General features: G+C 40.8%; 1 protein-coding gene across 2 annotated transcripts in view; it reads left to right on the top strand.

Annotated features, from left to right (window-relative positions):
- TUT7 (terminal uridylyl transferase 7) overlaps positions 1-19,864 on the top strand; it is a 75,849-nt gene that overhangs the window by 13,619 nt on the left and 42,366 nt on the right. For both annotated transcript variants that reach the window (XM_075828775.1, XM_075828782.1), the window contains exons 3-8: positions 6,307-6,470; positions 11,009-11,125; positions 11,296-11,473; positions 11,550-11,638; positions 14,692-14,743; positions 14,878-14,947. In XM_075828775.1, coding sequence (XP_075684890.1) covers positions 6,307-6,470; positions 11,009-11,125; positions 11,296-11,473; positions 11,550-11,638; positions 14,692-14,743; positions 14,878-14,947 — 670 coding nt within the window. The remainder of the gene's footprint in view (positions 1-6,306; positions 6,471-11,008; positions 11,126-11,295; positions 11,474-11,549; positions 11,639-14,691; positions 14,744-14,877; positions 14,948-19,864) is intronic.

The following is a 19,864-nucleotide window of genomic DNA, read 5'->3' as shown; positions in this document are numbered from 1 at the left end:
AGGCATGTTGTATTCTAAAATGCCCAATCCTCTTTTCCCCCTAACACTTTTTGGCAGAGGGTGGTCGATAAGTCCCCATACACATCAGCAAGTCAACTCTGGGTTTGGCCAAATTTTAATATGTATGGCCAGCTTTACTCTTCTAGTCTTCAGACATGATCTGGGTATCAGTCAAGCGGAAAAAAGTTTGTCCACAGCTGGCTTTCTGTCTTTTGGATCTCCTTGACATGGACATGCAGCTGGTGGGGACGGGACCGGGTCCCCCGCACTAGAGATTAGTGGGGTTCCCAGTTGTTGGACTCCCACCCCCTTTTCCCTATGATCTAGCATTTATCTCCTAGATTGATGTTGTAGACTGGAATAATTTTAAAGGTTCTATAAACGGGTAGTTTTTTTTGTTTTTCCCACCCTCTTCTACCTCACCCCCCGAACTGCCATCACTGAGAAATAGGTGATCGAGAAATAAGTTTAACTTCCCCACTGCTCATATTTGATGGCTCTATTGGATAGAACAATGTAGTATGCAGGAGACTTGCTGAGTAGTACAACACGTTGCACTTATTTTCTCATTAGTGAGCGCACTCGCCACTCTGACTGGGTATTAGCGAGAACCTGTTGCAATTGCAAATCTATTAACCCCTTCAGGATGAAGCCATTTTTTGATTTTCGTTTTTTCACTCCCTGCATTCCATCCAAGAGCCATAACATTTTTATTTTTCTGTCAATAGTGGTGTGAGGGTTTTTTTTTTTTTTTTTTGCGGGAGGAGTGGTAGTTTCTTTTGGTACAGTTTATAGTTCCATAGAATGTACTGGGAAACTGAAAAAAAAATAATTTGCGGGCTGAAAATTGAAAAAAACTGCGATTCCTCAGTTGTTTTTTGGGTTTCGTTTTTTACTGCTTTCACCGTGCAGTAAAAACGACAACTTCTCTTCTGTGGCTCAATAGAATTACGGTGATACCAAATTTATATAGTTTTTATCTATATATATATATATATATATATATATATATATAATTTATTTACTACTTTTATTAATGATAAACTTTTTGTTAGAATGTGGCAAAAAAAAGTGTTTTTTTTTTGAGAGCCATAACTTTTTTTTTTTCACAGATTGAGCGATGTGATGGCTTATTTTTTGCGGGACGAGCTGTAGTTTTTATCGGTACCATTTTTTGGTACGTAGAACTTTTTGATCACTTTTTATGAAGTTTTTTTTTTTAAAGCCAAGTTGACCAAAAAAACTCAATTTTGGCGTTTTTACATTTTTATTTTTTACGGCGTTCACCGTGTGTGTTAAGTAACGCTATATTGTAATAGTTCAGACTTTTACGGACGCAGCGATACCAACTTTGTTTACTCTATTTTTTACATTACTTAAGGGGGAAAAAGAGAAGAGGGTTTTTTTTAACTTTTTTTTTTTTTTTTCCCCAAACACTTTATTAGCCCCCCTAGGGGACTTGAACCAGCGATCGTTAGATTGCAGTATATCGTCATTTTTACAGGCATCTGTGAAGTCCTGCCACAGGCAGGGCTGAGCAGAGGTAGAGTGAAGGCAGCCCTGGGGGCCTTCATTAGGACCCTGGGCTGCCATAATAAGTAGTCACCCCCTGATCTCACTCTGGTGGGGGAGACGAGCTGTTGGAAGGGGCTGCCCCCCTCTTTTCAATGCCTCAGATGACCGCAGCATTTGAGGGGTAAAACAGCCAGGAGCAGCGCGATCGCTGCTCCTGGCTGTTAGTCTCGGGTGTCCGCTGTCAAATACAACCGACACCCGCAGCATATGGAGCACGCTCCAAACATTACCCCCAGCACCCGGACATAATGGCACGTCAGGGTGCACGAAGGGGTTAGAGTAAAGACATGAGTTTGATGTCCTAATATAGGTAAAGTATACACCCGCTAATTGGGCCCCTAAAGTGTCAGACAAGGGACTGAAAATACACTTCCTACTTCTATGGATTCACATGGTGTATCATATGTAATTCCTTAGTTAGTCGGTAGTTCTAAAACCTGAATTTAACATTTTTTGACTGAAGTCCTGGAGCTCTATAAGCCCCCTAAGTTTAGTTTACCTGAATGGTGCCATTAGAGATCCCCCCCTACTAGGCCACAGCTGAAGCCTGCGCTGCTATAACAATAGGGCAGTGCTGTCCTGTGCTGCTTAAAGAGGCTCTGTCACCACATTATAAGTTCCTATCTCCTACATAATCTGATCGGCGCTGTAACGTAGATAACCGCAGTGGTTTTCATTTTGAAGAACGATCATTTTTTAGCAAGTTATGAGCAATTTTTGATTTATGCTAATTAGTTTCTTAATGACCAAATGGGCGTGTTTTTTACTTTTTACCAAGTGGGTGTTGTACAGAGGAGTGTATGAGGCGGACCGATCAGTGACCAATCAGCGTCATACACTTCTCATTGTTCCAGCCCGGCTTCTTTCACTGCACAATCACACTGTAAGGGCTTATTCAGACGAACGGGATATATGTCCGTGCAACGTGCGTGATTTTCACGCGCATCGCACGGACCTATATTAGTCTATGGGGCCGTGCAGACATGTGCGTGATTTTTACGCAGCGTTGGTCCGCTGCGTAAAAGTCACGACATGTCCGTTCTTTGAGCGTTTTTCGCGCATCACGCACCCATTGAAGTCAATGGGTGCGTGAAAACCACGCGTGTCACACGGAAGCACTTCCGTGCGAACAGCGTGATTCGCGCAAGAGCTGTCAAAAGGATGAATAAAAACCGAAACGCACGGAGCTGTTAAGTGCCTTTTGCGCAGGCACAACGCCGCATTTTTTGCATACGCATAAGGCACACGCTCATGTGAATCCAGCCTAACGATGGGCTGGAACAGTGAGAAGTGTATGAGGCTGATTGGTCACGCCAAAAAAGGCCGAAAGCGCCTCTCATTGATTTCAATGGGAGGCGGAGGCGTTTTTCCTGCAAGCGGGATAAAAACCTTGCGGGATACAGATGTGTCATGCCCTTTGGGCTTTAACATCTCTGACCCTCCATTGACAACAATGGGAGGCAGAGAAAGTGGTTTTCGCATCATTTTTTGCCTGTGGCACTCAATGGCCACGGCCGAAAAATGCGGCAATGAGTGCAGGAAGGCCAAAATCTGCCTCCAAATTTCTGAAGTTTTGAGGTAGATTTTTCCGCCTGCAAAAAAAACGTTGTCATTCTAGGAAATTACCTAAGGCCCCGTTCACAAAGGAGCCAATATTTTTTCAATGTGTAGAATTTTTCATCCCATCCCTTGGTTGAACTTTATTGATGTCTTTCAACTATGTAACTATGAATCTCATGGTGCAGATGCGTGAAATCCCAGTAACTCCTGTGGGGGGGGGGGGGGTCTCCTATTTCAGAATCCTATTATGTGGTAAAAGGTCTTTAGTTCATTGATATCGTCAAGATGTCTACTGAAAACTCTCAGCGTTCTGAGTCTGTGGAGCCCCAGGTTATGTCAGGACCAGTAAGTAGCCACACTCTGGGTATCTTGCCATTGCAGGCTGTATCTATTTTGTATTAGTCCTTCTCAATTAATTAGAATATCATCAAAAAGTTAATTTATTTCAGGAATTCAATTCAAAAAGTGAAACTCATATATTCTATAGATTCATTACACACAGTGATCTTTTTCTAGCATTTTTTTTCTTCTAATGTTGATGATTATGGCTAACAGTTAAAAAAAAATCCAATATCAATTAGAATATTGGCCCAATTTCAAAAATATTTATAATACCGACATGTTGGCCTACTAAAAAATCTGTACAGTATATGCACTCAATACTTGGTCGGGGCTGTTTATTGCCCCACAGTCTCCTTTTCTTCAAGGGAGGATGGAATAAAGAATTTTTGTTACATCTTGGGGCAATAGTCCCAGTTCCAACTTCAGAAGAAGGTCTAGGTCAAGTCTGTCTCTGGTCCGCAAACGAAATTGTTAATTCAGAACAATTATAAACCTCAAATTCCTGAACAGATTCATTGTTTACAGACATCTCAATGTATAACAATAACAGCAATTCCACTGATTCAAGCATGGATGATCACACTCCACCTGAAAGATGCTTACTTTCATGTACTAATACACCCAAGACAAATTTCTCCAATTCGCTATCCAAAGAAAAGTATGTCACTTCCAGTTTGTAGCCCTACCAGTTGGGATCTCTTCAGCTCAAAGATTGTCCACAAAGATCATGGTCGAGGTAGTAACATTTTTGAGGCTTTAGGACATAGGTTATACCATACCTGGACAGCCTTGTAATTACTGCAACCTCCTCCCTGATATATGGAGACGTTTTTCCAGAATTTATCTATCCATCTACCTTCTTCAGGACCTAGGCTGGATTCTGAACCTAGAAATATCTGATTTGATTCCGAGGCAAAAAATAATAATTCTTAGGAGTCCTGCTGGACTCCAAGACAAACCTTTTTTTTACCCCAGGACAGGCAGACCTCAATCAGGCAGACAATCTCTGTATTGCAAAAGAAAACCGCTTGCTCTGTCCGGGAGGTGATGTCTGTTCTAGAATTAGTGAGGTCCTGTAGACCATCAGTGACTTGGAGTCTACTTCACTCTGGACGTCTGCAGTCACAGATCCTGTAATCCTGGAACAGATCTCCTCTGTCACTGGACAGAAAAATGCTGCTACCTCTAGCAGTAAGATCATCCCTGAATTGGTGGGAAAATCAACAAAATCGAAGCAGTGGGGTTCCCTGGATATTCAAACCGGTAGTGTCAAACGCATCAGATGCTCAGGTACGAGAAACTTCTTCCTTTCAAGGCAAATGGCCAGAAAAAGGAGTTGAGAGCAATATGGGAAAGTATAATAGCAGCACAACATCTTCTGCTACACCATGTCCGTATATATTCAGACAACGCCACAACCGTAGCCTTTGTAATAAGGCCTTTAGAGAACAGACAGCCCTGAGCTCCTTTCGAGGTCCCCAGAGCTGACTGCAGATGGTTCCCCGTCTCCTATTGGGTCACCTGGTGGCCCGTGAGCGCTCAGAAGCCTTTTTCTAGTGATGCCAAAAGATGTCGCTGTAGACCTGGGACCTGCACTGCCTGCCATTAAAAGACAGTGGGAGGTCGGGAAGGACTTAAAGTAAAATTTATTTAGTAAATAAAAACACAAACCTGAAAGTATAGTCCTGCAATGTATGTCCAGTTGCCTTCATTTTAGGTAATCATTGTTTTATAGTATGTTAATTAATCACGAGTAAGACCATGAATAATCAAATTGATCCACTCAAGTATTTGCACATTGATATGAATGGATTGTTATGTCTAGGTGTATACCACCAAAACCGAAGGCATTTTAACATGGATGGGGGTTTTCATAATTTTTCTTGACCATCTCCAGAGAATAGGCAGGTTAAATAAGTTCCTCATTATGATTTCCCACTAATTGCATAGTTTGATCGGGTCCTACTGGAGGGTGTTTACTCTGGAGCCTGCTGGTACACAGCGCTGTCACTTTCCCTGTGTGCTTCGGGACATGCCACCAAAGTCCTAGATTGTATTATGGACAGCTGAGATTAATTAGCTGTTTCACAACTAATCAGACCCGAAAGTACTTGTATTCAGATGACCACCCGACGTTCATCCCACCTGGTAAGTCACCGATGCATTTAGGCAGAGAATGAACGCATGTACGCTGGTCTCTTCATTCCTATGGGAGTTACGGAAACACCCGAGAAAGTGGGTCAGGTGACTCATTTGTTATGGGTCCCAGATCCGCATCGATCAGACATGTGTGATGTATCCACTTAAGTTGGGAATACCCCTTTAACTCGCCTGCCTTCTAATTTTATCAGCAGATTTTGCTTATTCTGTATCTGTTTATACAGCAAAGCTGACAAGCTGCCAAAAACAGGAAGAGTCAGCCTATTGTGGTTGCTCTAGTGGTATATAATAGAAACCTTATTTTAAATAGGATGCTGTTTTCTGAGTAAACATTCCCTTTAATTAATTAAAAAAAAAAAAAAAAAAAAGCAAGAGAGGGCAAGAGAAGAATATATTGTGCGTACAAGCCTCAGGACCTCAGACCCCAGTCCCACATTTGTATTTAAAAAAGAATAGGCAGCACAACACCTGTTCCAATTCAGTGAAAAACTGTTTTCACCCATATGACCCTGCAACGGTCTCTCAAAAATGCTTGAGAAAGCCCATGTGGGCTGAAACGTTGCACTGATGTATGGGTGAATATAACCTTTTTTTCACTGAATTGGAACCTGTGTTGTGCTGCCTATTCTTTTGGAAATATATATTATATTTGTTATCTTGTTTCCACAGATGTGCAGACCCCCATACGGCGAGACCGACACTACTCCCGGTCAGAAGATGAGTGTCTGGGAAGCCCTGTCATAGATGAGTCCATGTTGTCCAAAAAAGAGCTGCTAGGCCTGCAGCAAGCGGAGGAGCGCTTGAAGCGTGACTGTATTTACAGGCTGAAACGGGTATGCCAAGTAATTTTTTAATTGATTCTCCAGTTTTACTATTAATAGTGATAAAAATGTTACGAAGCATTGGCACATTTAATATAAATGCTAAGCGTAAATGCCCCGAAGTACGTTTGAAAAAAAAGGTAGCTGAAAGCCTACAGGCATCTGCCGATTGAACGAAATACTTTTTTTCCATTGAATTCAGACGGGGCGGTTTTTTATTTTTTAGGCCGCTGTTTAAAAAAAAAAACGTAAATAACCGCCCGGTAAAAAGGAGCATGTCACTTCTTGAGCTCTTTTTCATTGTGTCAATGGAAAAACCGCTCCAAAAAAAACGTTTTCCTCTTCAAAAACGTCAAAATCGGAGGCTGTTTTCTCTGAAAACAGGTCTGTAATTTTCAGCCGTTTTTGACTCAAGTTTTTATTATATTACGCTTAGGGAATGTTCATACAAATTGTATTTCTGGGCAAAAAGTGAAGATTCAGCTTTGGTATATGGGTGTGACCTAAATTTCCCAAAAAGCTTTTTATCTACCCCCAACGTCCTCTACTAGGCTGAGCCCAGAGCCTGTGCTGGCAATAACAAGTGAACGGCAGTGGTCTAAGCAACCTTGCTGGTGGTTTCTCCTATATTGACTTCCAAGTGGCTCATGAGTGTGCTGGCCATTACATCATGAGAACCAAGCAACGGAGTTCAGCTGCGACCTAGTAGTGGACAATAGGTAATCTCCAAATTAACAAGCATTCCAGTAAGTAAAACCTTGCAGAGGTTCCATATGACTGGACAAGAACTAGATTTTAATTTCAAATGTAATTATTATTTTTTTTTCTTTTACCCAGATTTTTACTTTAATGATCTGCAACATAGCATCATGTGATATCCAGTACAAAAATAATTAAAATCTCTATTATTATTTTAGACATGGCCGAATTGTCAGATTTTCTTTGCTGATTCCGCACACCGAAATGTTGACATTTTGCAGTGCAATACATGTAGAGCAGGTTTTCAAAACCCATTCACATGTGATGGAAGAAAATAAAAACGCGTTTCACCGATCTTCAAATTCTCAGCATGACCATTATTTTGCTAAAATGTGTATGTGTATATATGTATGTGTGTGTGTGTGTGTGTGTATATATATGTGTGTATATATATATAAAATTTTCACTGCCGATTTCACCCTTTCCAATGCATAGGGTGAAATCCGTAGCAAATCCTTTATGTAACACCTGTGGATTTTGCTGTGTAATCACGCCAATATCTGTGGCAGAGAAATTCTGTTGCTTCTGATATTATCAATAATTTTTGTGTTCTTACATGTTTGGCAGAAATAGTTAGTCGTGAGACATCTTTAATGATCAAACACTAGCTATAGAGTACAGTGAGGCTATTGATAGTGGTAATTTTTGGCAAACTTGCCTTTTTTTAACCCCTTAACCCATCAGTGACCGGCCCATCGTGTTTCTACGTCGGTCACGAACGGGCCTTATTCCGATGCCATAGACTTTTTACGTCGCGGCATCGGAATAAGTAAACAGAGCAGGGAGCTGTCAAATCTCCCTGCTCTCAGCTGCCAGAGGCAGCTGAGGGCTAGGAGCGTCCCATCTCTGCCGGGTGAGATCGATTATTAGTATCGATCTCACCTGTTTAACCCCTCAGATGCGGTGCTCAATAGCGAGCACCGCATCTGAGTGGTTTTGGAGAGAGGGAGGGAGCTCACTCTCTCCCCCACCGACACCCGGCGATACGATCGCCGAGTGTCTGTGTCTCCAATGGCAGCCGGGGGCCTAATGAAGGCCCCCAGGACTGCCTGGAGCGAATGCCTGCTAGATCATGCCGGAGGCATGACCTAGCAGATGCCTGTCTGTTTTAAACGGACAGGCATAATACACTGCAATACAGAAGTATTGCAGTGTATTATAATAGCGATCGGAGAATCGCATATTATAGTCCCCTAGTGGGACAAGTAAAAAAAAAAGTTTAATAAAGTTAATTAAAAAAAAAATGTGAAAAAAAAAATGAAAAACCCAGCTTTTCCCCTTACAAACTGCTTTACTATTAAAAAACCAAAATAAAGTAAAAAAATTACACATATTTGGTATCGCCGCATCTGTAACGACCCCGACTATAAAGCTATTACATTACTTAACCCGCACGGTGAACGCTGTAAAAAATGAAATAAAAAACGACAGAAAAATTGCTGTTTTCTGTGAGTCCTGACTTTAAAAAAATGTGATTAAAAAGTGATCAAAAAGTTGCATCTACTCCAAAATGGTATCAATAAAAACTACAAGTCGTCCCGCAAAAAAAAAGCCCTCATACAACCGCATCGGCGAAAAAATAAAAACGTTACGGCTCTTCAAATATGGAGACACAAACAAATAATTTAGAAAAAAAAGCGTTTTTGCTGTGTAAAAGTAGTAAAACATACAAAAACGATACAAATTTGGTATCGTTGCAATTGTAACAACCCGCTGAATAAAGTTATTGTGTTATTTATACCACATGGTAAACGGCGTAGATTTAGGACGCAAAAAAGAGTGGCGAAATGTCAGATTTTTTTCTATTCCCCCCCCCCCCCCAAAAAAAAGTTAATAAAAGTTAATCAATAAATAATATGTACCTCAAAATGGTGCTATTAAAAAATACAACTTGTCCCGCAAAAAACAAGACCTTATACAGCTGTCGACGCAAAAATAAAAAGGTTATAGCTCTTGGAATGCGACGATTGAAAAACGTAAAAAATAGCTTGGTCATTAAGGTCCAAAATAGGCTGGTCATTAAGGGGTTAAGGATGCAGCCTTGTTTTGGCCTTAAGGCTCAGAGCCCATTTTTCAAATCTGACGTATTTCACTTTATGTGGTAATAACGTCGCAATGCTTAAACCTATCCAAGTGATTCTGAGATTGTTTTCTCGTGACACATTGGGCTTTAGGTTAGTGGTAAAATTTGGACGATATATTGCAAAGTTTTAGAGAATTTATAAAAAATAGCATTTTTCAGAATTTAAATTCATCTGCTTGTAAAACAGATGGTTATACCACCCAAAATAGTTACTAGTTCACATTTCCCATATGTCTACTTTAGATTGGCATCGTTTTTTGAACATTCTTTTATTTTTCTTGGACGTTACAAGGCTTAGAACATAAACGGCAATTTCTCATATTTTTAAGAATTTCAAAAGCCTTTTTTTTTTAAGGTACCTGTTCAGTTCCGAAGTGGCTTTGAGGGGCCTATGTATTAGAAACACCCATAAAACACCATTTTGAAAACTAGACCCCTCAAAGTATTCAAAACAGCATTTAGAAAGTTTATTTAACCCTTCAGGCATTTCGCAGAAATTAAAGCAAAGTAGAGGTGAAATTTGCAAATTTAATTTTTCTTGCTGAATTAAAAAAAAAATTCTGTAGGCAGCATGACCGGTTTGAAGGTGTTGAGGTGCCAAAACAGTAGGAATCCCACAAGTGACCCCATTTCGGAAACTACACCCCTCAAGGAAATAATTTGTTTGTTACCATTTTGACCCCACAGTTTTTACACAGCATGTATTTGAATTGGGCTGTGAAATTAAAAAAATGACATTTTTTCCAATAAGATGTTATTTTTGATAAAAAAAAAATTATTGTCACAGGGAACAAAATACCCCATTTATGTTGCCCAATTTGTCCTGAGTGCAGCAATACCCCATTTGTTGCGATAAACTGCCGTTTGGGCCCATGGGAGGGCTCAGAAGGAAAGGAGCGCTGTATGTTCTTTGGAGTGCAGATTTTGCCAGTTTGGTTTTCGGGTGCCATGTCGCCTTTGCAGAGCCCCAGAGGTATCAAAGCAATAGAAACCAACCACAAATGACCCCATTTTGGAAACTACACCCCTCAAGGAATTCATTTATGGGTGTTGTGACCATTTAGACCCCATAGTTTCTTCACAGAACTTATTTGAATTGGGCTGGGAATTCAAACAAAATAAATTTTTCCCAATAATATGTAGTTTTGGCTGAAAATTTCTTATTTTCACAAGAAATAAAATACCCCATTTTGTTGCCCAATTTGTCCTGAGTTAGTCCAGAACGTTAAAAACAGTAATTATTCTGTCAGATTAAAAACATTGCGAGCACAGACCTTAAATCCCCTGAATGCGTGCTGGATACTAATCTTTTCAAGTCAAGGTCTGAGTACATTTAGTACATGCAGACTGTGTATGGCAGGACAGTTCAGGTGAACCCGGAAGCAAGCTATGTTGCCTGCTCCTTTGCGCTGGGCGTTGCCAAAGCTGAACCGTTCAATGGCGCTGTCTGGTAAGGTCCCAGAACCACACACACAGATTTACACATGGCTGCCCACTACTGGAGGAACTACTAGTGGTCATGTCCATGGCAACCGAGATCAAACAAAGATAGGGCCATTTTTTTTTATAGTCCATCTACTCCTTTTTCCTATTTACCATACATTTAGATGTAAACATAGTCGTGAGACTACCCATTTAATTAAAATACAGTACTTAAGAACAAAAATAATTTTTTTTTTCTTTTTTTTTTTTTTTTAACCACACTAAGCGTCCCCGAAAGTATCCTACAGCTATTTATACTTGCAAGCTCTGTGATGCGCTAGTTGACTCCATATCTTCTGCACATAAACACATGAAAGAAAAGCGGCACAAGAGAATTTTAAAGGTGAGTCCTTTTTCTTCCTGGATTTGAGTATACTTTGCTTTTATAACATCCGAAAAAGAAACCTTTAACTGATTTAGATTTTAGCATAAAATAAGCTGTAACCTATTTAAGACACCAATGTAGTTGTGCCACAGCCTTCATATGCATAATAAAATATAATATTTATGTAGGAAAAAAGGGAAGAAGAACTGCTAACCACTCTGCCACCACCAACGCAGCCTCAGATACAAGCAATTGGGATCGCAATAAGCAAGGTGGTACAGGAACATGGCTTAAATGAAGAAGACATGGCTAAGAGACAGTGCACAGTTTCAGCAATGGAAGTAGTCATTAAGGAGAAACTCCCAGGTAAAGTACGCTTCATGCAGGTGTTGTTAACTTTATACCCTTTTGTGCGTGTAATATGTGATTTGCTCTTTCTTAGGGTGTTCTTTAAGGCTCTATGGATCCTCTTGCAGCGGAATGGGTTTCAGAAATTCTGATCTGAACATAGACATTCAGTTTCCTGACACTGTAAGTTATTTATGCGGTTTACGCTTTTAAGGGGAAACTGACTCTAGTCTGTCATTATACTGCTCCGGTTTAGCGTACTAAACATGCCCCTATGTCTCTTTCAACCTGGTCTAGAAGGAAGTTGTAATACAGCATGTGCTTTATGTAAATTACTAGAGAAGAGTCCTGAGATGCGTCCAACGGCATCCTGCACATGCTCTGTGTACAGATGAAGCAGAGGCCAGTGATCCTGGACTCCTCTCCATACTCCTCTCTGCTAAATTACATACGCTGTATTCTAACTTCTTTTTGGACAAATTTGCTAAAAACCGACAGTATTGAGAGGGACGTGTTTAGAACGCTATTTCCCCAGCAGTATAACGACACGCTGGTGATTTAGTGCCCTAAAATCTAGTGACTGGTTCCTTTTAATTTAAATGTACATTAACCTTTCAAACAACCTATACTAGTTGAACTGTATATCCTGATATATATCAACTTTTTTTTTATTTACTGCCTGTTAAAATGTGTTTTTTATATACATTTTTTTTTTTTTGTTTAATCCATGCAAATTCTGTGTGGAGTTACTGCCACTGGGTGTCTCCCCTCCTGTAATCTGCTATCCAATAAATTGGCAAAATCTGTCTCTATTTACAGATCAAAGGAAACTGATTGCAGGAACTGGGGGTGTCTCTTCTCAGCTTGTCCATAGAAGTCTATGGAGAGGTGTGGGGGGCAGGAGCAAAGAGCAGACAGACTGCTAATAAGAACGATGTCACCCCAGTGCTGGATTCTGAGCTACACTGCTCATTACTGCTGTATAATCTTCTCCATGCTGCTGCTTCTATATATGTGATAGAAGAGGAGAATCCTGCTCTCCTATCTGTGTGCTGTGTATAGGAGACATTATAGCAGTTAGGCTAGACACACCAGCTCAGAGACAACTGAGCATTAGAGCAACTTCAGGGGGAAAAACTGCTAAATAATGCAGAATAAAAGTCATCTAATGCCAGAAATAGTGTTATTCCGAATGTAAACACATATGCCTTTTCACGGCGGCCGTTAAGGGTACTTATGCCAAAGCGCCGCCTTTTCACGGCGCTCTGACATAAGCCCGGCACGAGTGTCCTGTGTCGGCTAAAGCGGGTGTCGGACTGTCTAAAGACAGCTGGACACCTGCACTAACGGGCGGGATAGATTTCAACATCTATCTCACCCGTTTAACCCCTTAGATGCGGCGCTCAATAGCGAGCGCCATATCCAAGCGGTTTTGGAGGGAGGTAGGGAGCTCCCTCTCACCCCATCGGCACCCTGCGATTGCACTCGCAGGGTGCCACTGGCTTCTATGGCAGCCGGGGGCCTAACAAAGGCCCCCAGGTCTGCCTGTGGTGGATGCCTGCTAAGCCATGCCTGAGGCATGACCTAGCATTGCCTGTCAGTGTAAAACTGACAGGCACCTAATACGCTGCAATACAGAAATATTGCAGTGTATTATAAAATCGATCAGAAGATCGCATAGTGAAGTCCCCCAGTGGGACTAAAAATAAAGTTAACTAAGTTTTAATAAAGTTAATAATAAATGTAAAAAAACACATACTTTTTCCCTTTATAAAATACTTTAATATGAAAAAACTAAAATATTACACGTTTGGTATTGCCGCATCCGTATCGACCCCACCTACAAAGCGATTACGTTATTTAACCCGCACGGTGAACGCAGTAAAAAATAAAATAAAAATCCATGCCAGAATTGCTGTTTTCTGTACATCCTGCCTTCACAAAAAATTGATTAAAAAAAAGCAAAAAACAAGCCCTCATACAGCTGCATCAGCGTAAAAATAAAACCAATAGCGACACAAAAACAATTTTGAAAATCGTGTTTTTACTGTGTAGTAGTAGTAAAACGCAAAACTATATAAATTTGGTATCGCCGCAATTGTAATGACCCACAGTAAACGATGTAAATCTAAGTGGCGAAATTTATTGTGGTTTTTTTTTTCCATTACCCCCCAAAAAAGTTAAGTTAATCAATAAATATGTACCCCAAAATGGTGCTATAAAAAAATACAGCTTGTCCCGCAAAAAAACAAGACCTTATACAGCTATGTAGACGCAAAAATAAAAAGTTAGAGCTCTTGGAATGCGACGATGGAAAAACGCAATAAATAGTTTGGTCATTTACCCCTTAATAATAATAATAATAATAATAATAATAATAATAATCTTTATTTATATAGCGCCAACATATTACGCAGCACTTTACAATTTAGAGGGGACATGAAACAAACAATATCAGACATTACATAGTGACAAAGTTCATTTACAATTCAAACCTGGGGAGTGAGGACCCTGCTCGCAAGAGCTTACAATCTATGAGGACATAAGGGAGACACAAAGTGTAACAGTGTTTGTTCTGCACAATAGTCCGGCCATTTTTATACACATGCGGTGGTAACATAAAGCTGCATGAGCCGGTCACCAGCCAGTATCCGTGTATGACGGACATGAAGAGAAGGAGTGTGAGGGAATCTTATTCTGATGACTAATCTAAATGGAGGGCCATGGAAAGGAGTCAGATTAGGGAATGTTATAGGCCTGTCTAAATAGATGTGTTTTCAGGGCACGTTTAAAACTGTGGATATTGGGAATTAATCTGATTGTCTGGGGTAGCACATTCCAGAGGACGGGTGCAGCACGAGAGAAATCCTGGAGACGGTAGTGGGAGGTTCGGATTATGGAGGATTTTAATCTAAGGTCGTTGGCAGAACGTAGAGCCCGAGTAGGGTGGTAGACAGAGATGAGGGAGGAGATGTAAGGAGGTGCATCACATTTTAAACCTTAAAGAGAAAAACCTGCGTAGGAATAATGCTTTTAAAAACCTTGCAGTTTAGTTGTACAATGACCTCGTTCCCCATTGCAGTCAATAAATTGTGGATATTGTGGAATTTCAATACAACCGTCTGGTGTCTTCTATCCCAGAAAATAAGTGTGTGGTACTTGAGTCTTTGCTTTTATTCCTCCTTTCTGTTAGAAAAATCTGCGCATGTACTTGACTTTGTTTTTCTTACTGCTAGATGAATCAACCTGATGTTCTTATATTAGTTGAGGAAAGCCTAAAACAAAGCGGTAAGTTTATACTTTTGTCTTTGTCCATGTTCCATTATAGATCAAAGCTTCTATTCCACTAGATACTTGTGTATTAGGGATTATATTAGATAACTCCATTCGATCTGTTTAATCTGTGTGCTTCCTTTATTTAGATTTATTTACAGACTTTGAAACTGACTTCCATGCCAGGGTGCCTGTAGTGGTGTGCAAAGAAAAGCAAAGGTCTGTACACAATACTTGTTGTTGTCCCCTAAAACTAAAGTTCCATTTAAAGAGGCTCTGTCACCACATTATAAGTGCCCCATCTCCTACATAATCTGATTGCTGCTGTAATGGAGATAACAGCAGTGGTTTTTATTTAGAAAAACGATCATTTTTGTGCAAGTTATGAGCAATTTTAGATTTATGCTAATTAGTTTCTTAATAGACAACTGGGCGTGTTTTTACTTTTGACCAACTGGGCGTTGTGAAGAGAAGTGTATGAGGCTGACCAATCAGTGACTAATCAGCGTCATACACTTCTCATTGTTCCAGCCAATTGTTAGTGTGATTGTGCAGTGAAAGAAGCTGGGCTGGAACAATGGGAAGTGTATGACGCTGATTGGTCAGCGTCATACACTTCTCTTCACAGCGCCCAGTTGGTAAAAAATAAAAACACGCCCAGTTGTCTATTAAGAAACTAATTCGCATAAATCTAAAATTGCTCATAACTTGCTCAAAAATGATCGTTTTTCAAAATAAAAACCACTGCAGTTATCTACATTACAGCGCCGATCACATTATGTAGGAGATGGGGCACTTATAATGTGGTGACAGTCTCTTTAACACTATCATGTAAAACCTTTTTCTTCATGCAGAAAGGCATAAAAGCACATACTTTCTTAGTAAGGTATCAGTTCTCCTAGACTTGGCACTTCTCTTCTCCCCTGAGCTGCTGTGTAGTGTACAGTAGGGCTGGGCAATTAAAAAATAATCGAAATTCAGCACAATCGACATCTTGCAAATTTGTTTTATCAATTCGGGATGCAGGTACAGTTGAATCCAATAGTAGAGGAGGGGACCATACGGTCCCTGCCGTACCGTTCACTATGTATCGCTAGATACAAGGCAGTGACGTCGTCGTGCCTTTCTGCGCCGTGCCGCACAGACCAGAGGAATCTCCTCCACTCTCCATTGAAACGGGGTTAGGTGAGTATGAATGTTATTATTTTTATCAGACGCTACTGGGGGCAGCTGTGGGGGCATCTATCGGGGGGGCTTCATACTGTGTAGGGTGCATATATGGGGCAGCTATAGGGGCATTATACTGCGTGGAAGTCTGTTGTAGGGGCATTCTACTGTGTAGAGGGCAGTAATGTGGCATACTGTGTAGAGGACTGTTATGGGGGGCGTTATACTGAGTGGTAGCAGCTATGACGGGCATTATACTCTGGAGGGCAGTTATAGGTGCATTATAATATGTTTGGGGCACTATGGGGGCAATATACTGTGTGGGGCCGTGTCAGGGGGTATGTTGTATACAGCAGGCTCGGGGGATAAATGTTAGTTCAATGGCGTAGCATTCAAAAAGGGGTGTTGCCTGAATAATCGTAGTTGAGGTTACATGTTCAATTAATCGTGATTTTGATTTAGCTCCAAATTGTCCAGTCCTAGTGTACAGGTAAATGCTGGTGAATGGTCACCAGTCTTTGCCTTCCCAGTCCATGCTAGAGATATCAAATACAAGATGTTGGCACAGTCACTGGGGGTTAATTTAAGACTATCGCTTCTTTCTTTCCAATGGGTGGAAACCGTAGTGTTAAATTAGTTGTCCAAGAGTAAAGAAGAAGAAAAAAAAAAGGCTGTAGAAAATGTAATGAAATAAATAAAAATAAAAACAAGCATTACTCACCTGTTAAATGCTATAATGGTTCCCCAACGCTCTGTTTATAAAAACTGAATCCAGCCCAGTGCCGGATATGTTGCGTAAAGTGTACCGGCTGCGCCCAACTGACCCCATTGACTTACAACTGGGTCTGTTGGGTTTTGCTAAGGGTTCTGTAGTTTTGACGGGAAATAAAACACTGCAGACTTGATGGAATCTGCGACGGCGCATCGAATGAGGATATTATAGCCATCACCGCTAGAGTGGTCATGCGATCGCTGTTGGAATGTACACACACTGTTGGTAGACCACAGAAGCTTTGGCACTGGAGTGGCAGGTGATTTAATAGGCAAGTAATGTTTTTAATTACATTTTAAGCATATTTTTAATAATTTGAGAAAATCTACCTCTTTACTATGCCGTTTCCGTAATTCATGGTCGGAAATCCCTTTTCTGCCACAACACAGTGGTAGAACGGGGTTTAGGGGGCCCTGTTCTAGAGATAGACGTGAGTACCACCTCTGGGCCCCGAACCAATCTGACATTTATGACACATCCTGTGGATATGCAATAATAAATGTATTATTTAATAAATTATTGCAATAATAAATTTATGTGAAACGAAGTAACTTACTAATATACTTTAAATAAAAATTCTCACTAAGTGATGCAGTTAAAACCTGGAGCTTTTCCAAAAGTGACGCTTTGACACGTGACTGAGCTCTTGCTTCATGTACTGTTCGTGAACATGACTGCAAGGGACTGTCTCATTGCCTATTGCTTGAGTCCTGAGCAGAGCATCAGCTAGCGCTTTGCTTGGGTCTCCAGCACTGTTCCTGACGTCATTATTTGGTCAATTCAGGGGCTTCCAATTGCTGGAGTCCCCGAGCAAAGCGCTAGCTGATGCTCCGCTTGCGACTCAAGCAATAGGCGATGTGACAGCCCCTTGCAGTCATGTTCACGAACAGCACATGAAGCAAGCCCTGAGTCACGTGAGGCCGTGTCTGAGTGTCATCACTTCCTGAACAATTCATAAGGTTTGAACGGCACCATTTAGCACAGAATTTTTATTTTAAAGTATATTAGTAAGTTACTTCGTTTCACATAAATATATTATTGCAATGCAATTTTTGGTCCCCGGATAACCCCTTTAACATAACTGGTATCACTGCGTCAGTAAAAGTCTGTACTATTATAATAGAACGTTATTTAACCTGTTAGTGACCGCCGCAGTGCTTTTACGGCGGTCACTAACTGGCGTTATTCAGATGCAGTAGCCTTTTTACGGCGCTGCATCACAATAAATACAGCAGGGAGCCGTTAAATCTCTCTCTGCGCTAAGCTACCATAGGTAGCTGAAGGCTGGGAGCATACCTGCTCGAACGGGTGAGATATCTGAATCTATCTCGCTCGTTTAACAATTCAGATGCGGCACTCAATACAGAAGTATTGCAGTGTATTATAATAGCGATCGGACGATCGCATAATGAAGTCCCCTAGTGGGACTTGTAAAAAAAATAAAAAGTGGAAAAAAAAAACCACTTTTTCCCCTTACAATCTGTTATTATAAAAACAAAAAAAAGTAAATAGGTTTACACACTTGGTATCGCCTTGTCAGTAACTACCCCAACTATAAAGTTATTACATTATTTAACCCGCTCGGCGAACGCTATAAAAAACAATGCAAAAATTGCTTTTTTCTGTGAATCCTGCCTTAAAAAAAATTTGATCAATAAGTCGCATCTACTCCAAAATGTTACCAATAAACGCAAGTCGCCCTGTAAAAAAAAAAAAACCCTCACCGCTGTATCAGCGGAAAAATAAAGTTGTGGCTCTTCGAGTATGGAGGCACAAACTAATCTTGAAGAAAATAGACTAGATATCATTAGAGGCTCTGTCACCAGATTATAACTTGACTATCTCCTACATAATGTGATCAGCGCTGTAATGTAGATTACAACAGTGGTTTTTATTTTGAAAAACAATCATTTTTGAGCAAGTTATGAGCTAGTTTAGATTTATGCTAATGAGTTTCTCAATGGACAACTGGGCGTGTTTTACTTTTTACCCACTGGGCGTTGTACAATCAGTGACAATCAGCGTCATACACTTCTCATTGTCCCAGCCCAGCATGATCCACAGCACAGTGTGATTGTGCAGTGAAAGAAGTAAACACGCCCAGTTGCTAAAAACACAATACACGCCCAGTTGTCCATTAGAAAGGCTCATTTGCATAAATATAAAATTGCTCATAACTTAGCCAAAAATGATCGTTTAAAAAACAAAAACAAAAAAAAAGTTAGTTCTCTACATTGCAGCGCCGATCACATGCAATAGGAGATGGGGATTTGATGATCTGCTGACAGAGCCTCTTTAATCGTATCAACCTGTAGAATAAAGTGAGCATGTAGTTCTGTGGTACTTTAAATGGTGGCATGAAGAACTGCAACATATGCCGCACAAAACAAGCCCTCATATGAACAAGTCAACGAAAAAATTGAAAAGCTATGACTTTTTGAAGGCGGGGAGGAAAACAAAAATTGACAGGGTCACTAAGGGGTTAATGTAATTGATTTTAAAATTTGGTCTCTGTAGCCAATTCAGACTTAAACAGGATAATCAGAGGATAGGAAAATGGCAGGAATTCCTTATATCCGGTTCTATTTGACCTTTCCTATTTGTACGACATACATGTTCTCGCTAATGTTCAACATAACCCCTCTTGTTTCTGCACCTCCAGGTACTTTAGGTGCTACTCCAGGGGTATAGAGTGTTATAGATTTTTTTTGTCTAGGCCGGTAACAGGATTTCGCTGCTTTTAGCTAACCCGGTATTCATAACCGCACTGGTGCCTGGCCGCCCTAAAGACATGCTAAAAAAGAGAGACAGACTATTCGTGTCTGAGGAAAGAGTGACTGCTGGTGGAATCCCACCTAGCACAAAAAAAATTCAAGACCTCCCAGCAACAGGAAAGAAAATTAGCCTACCCAGATCCCAAGGTGGTGCTGAGTACCACCAGTCAAGCTGTAGAGGACTTTAGAGGTATAGAACAGTCTGGGGAGCTGTAATGGCGCTGGAACGGCAGGATTGATCTTGAGGTGAAGCTGGTGAACCGACCCCGCAGGAAAAAGACTGTCTTTGGAGTCCCGGGCTTTGAAGCGACTGCTTAATGCCACAGGGAGCTGTCCTAACAGAACCTACGGTACCTCTTACACTTTCAGGCCAGCCGACCAAGTAGTCCAGTAGGCTGAGAAAAGATGCCTGAGGTGAGTGGG

This window comes from Rhinoderma darwinii, chromosome 1, assembly GCF_050947455.1.
Source record: "Rhinoderma darwinii isolate aRhiDar2 chromosome 1, aRhiDar2.hap1, whole genome shotgun sequence".
Taxonomy (NCBI): Eukaryota; Metazoa; Chordata; class Amphibia; order Anura; family Rhinodermatidae; genus Rhinoderma; species Rhinoderma darwinii.
This window is presented reverse-complemented; position numbering and strand designations above follow the sequence as displayed.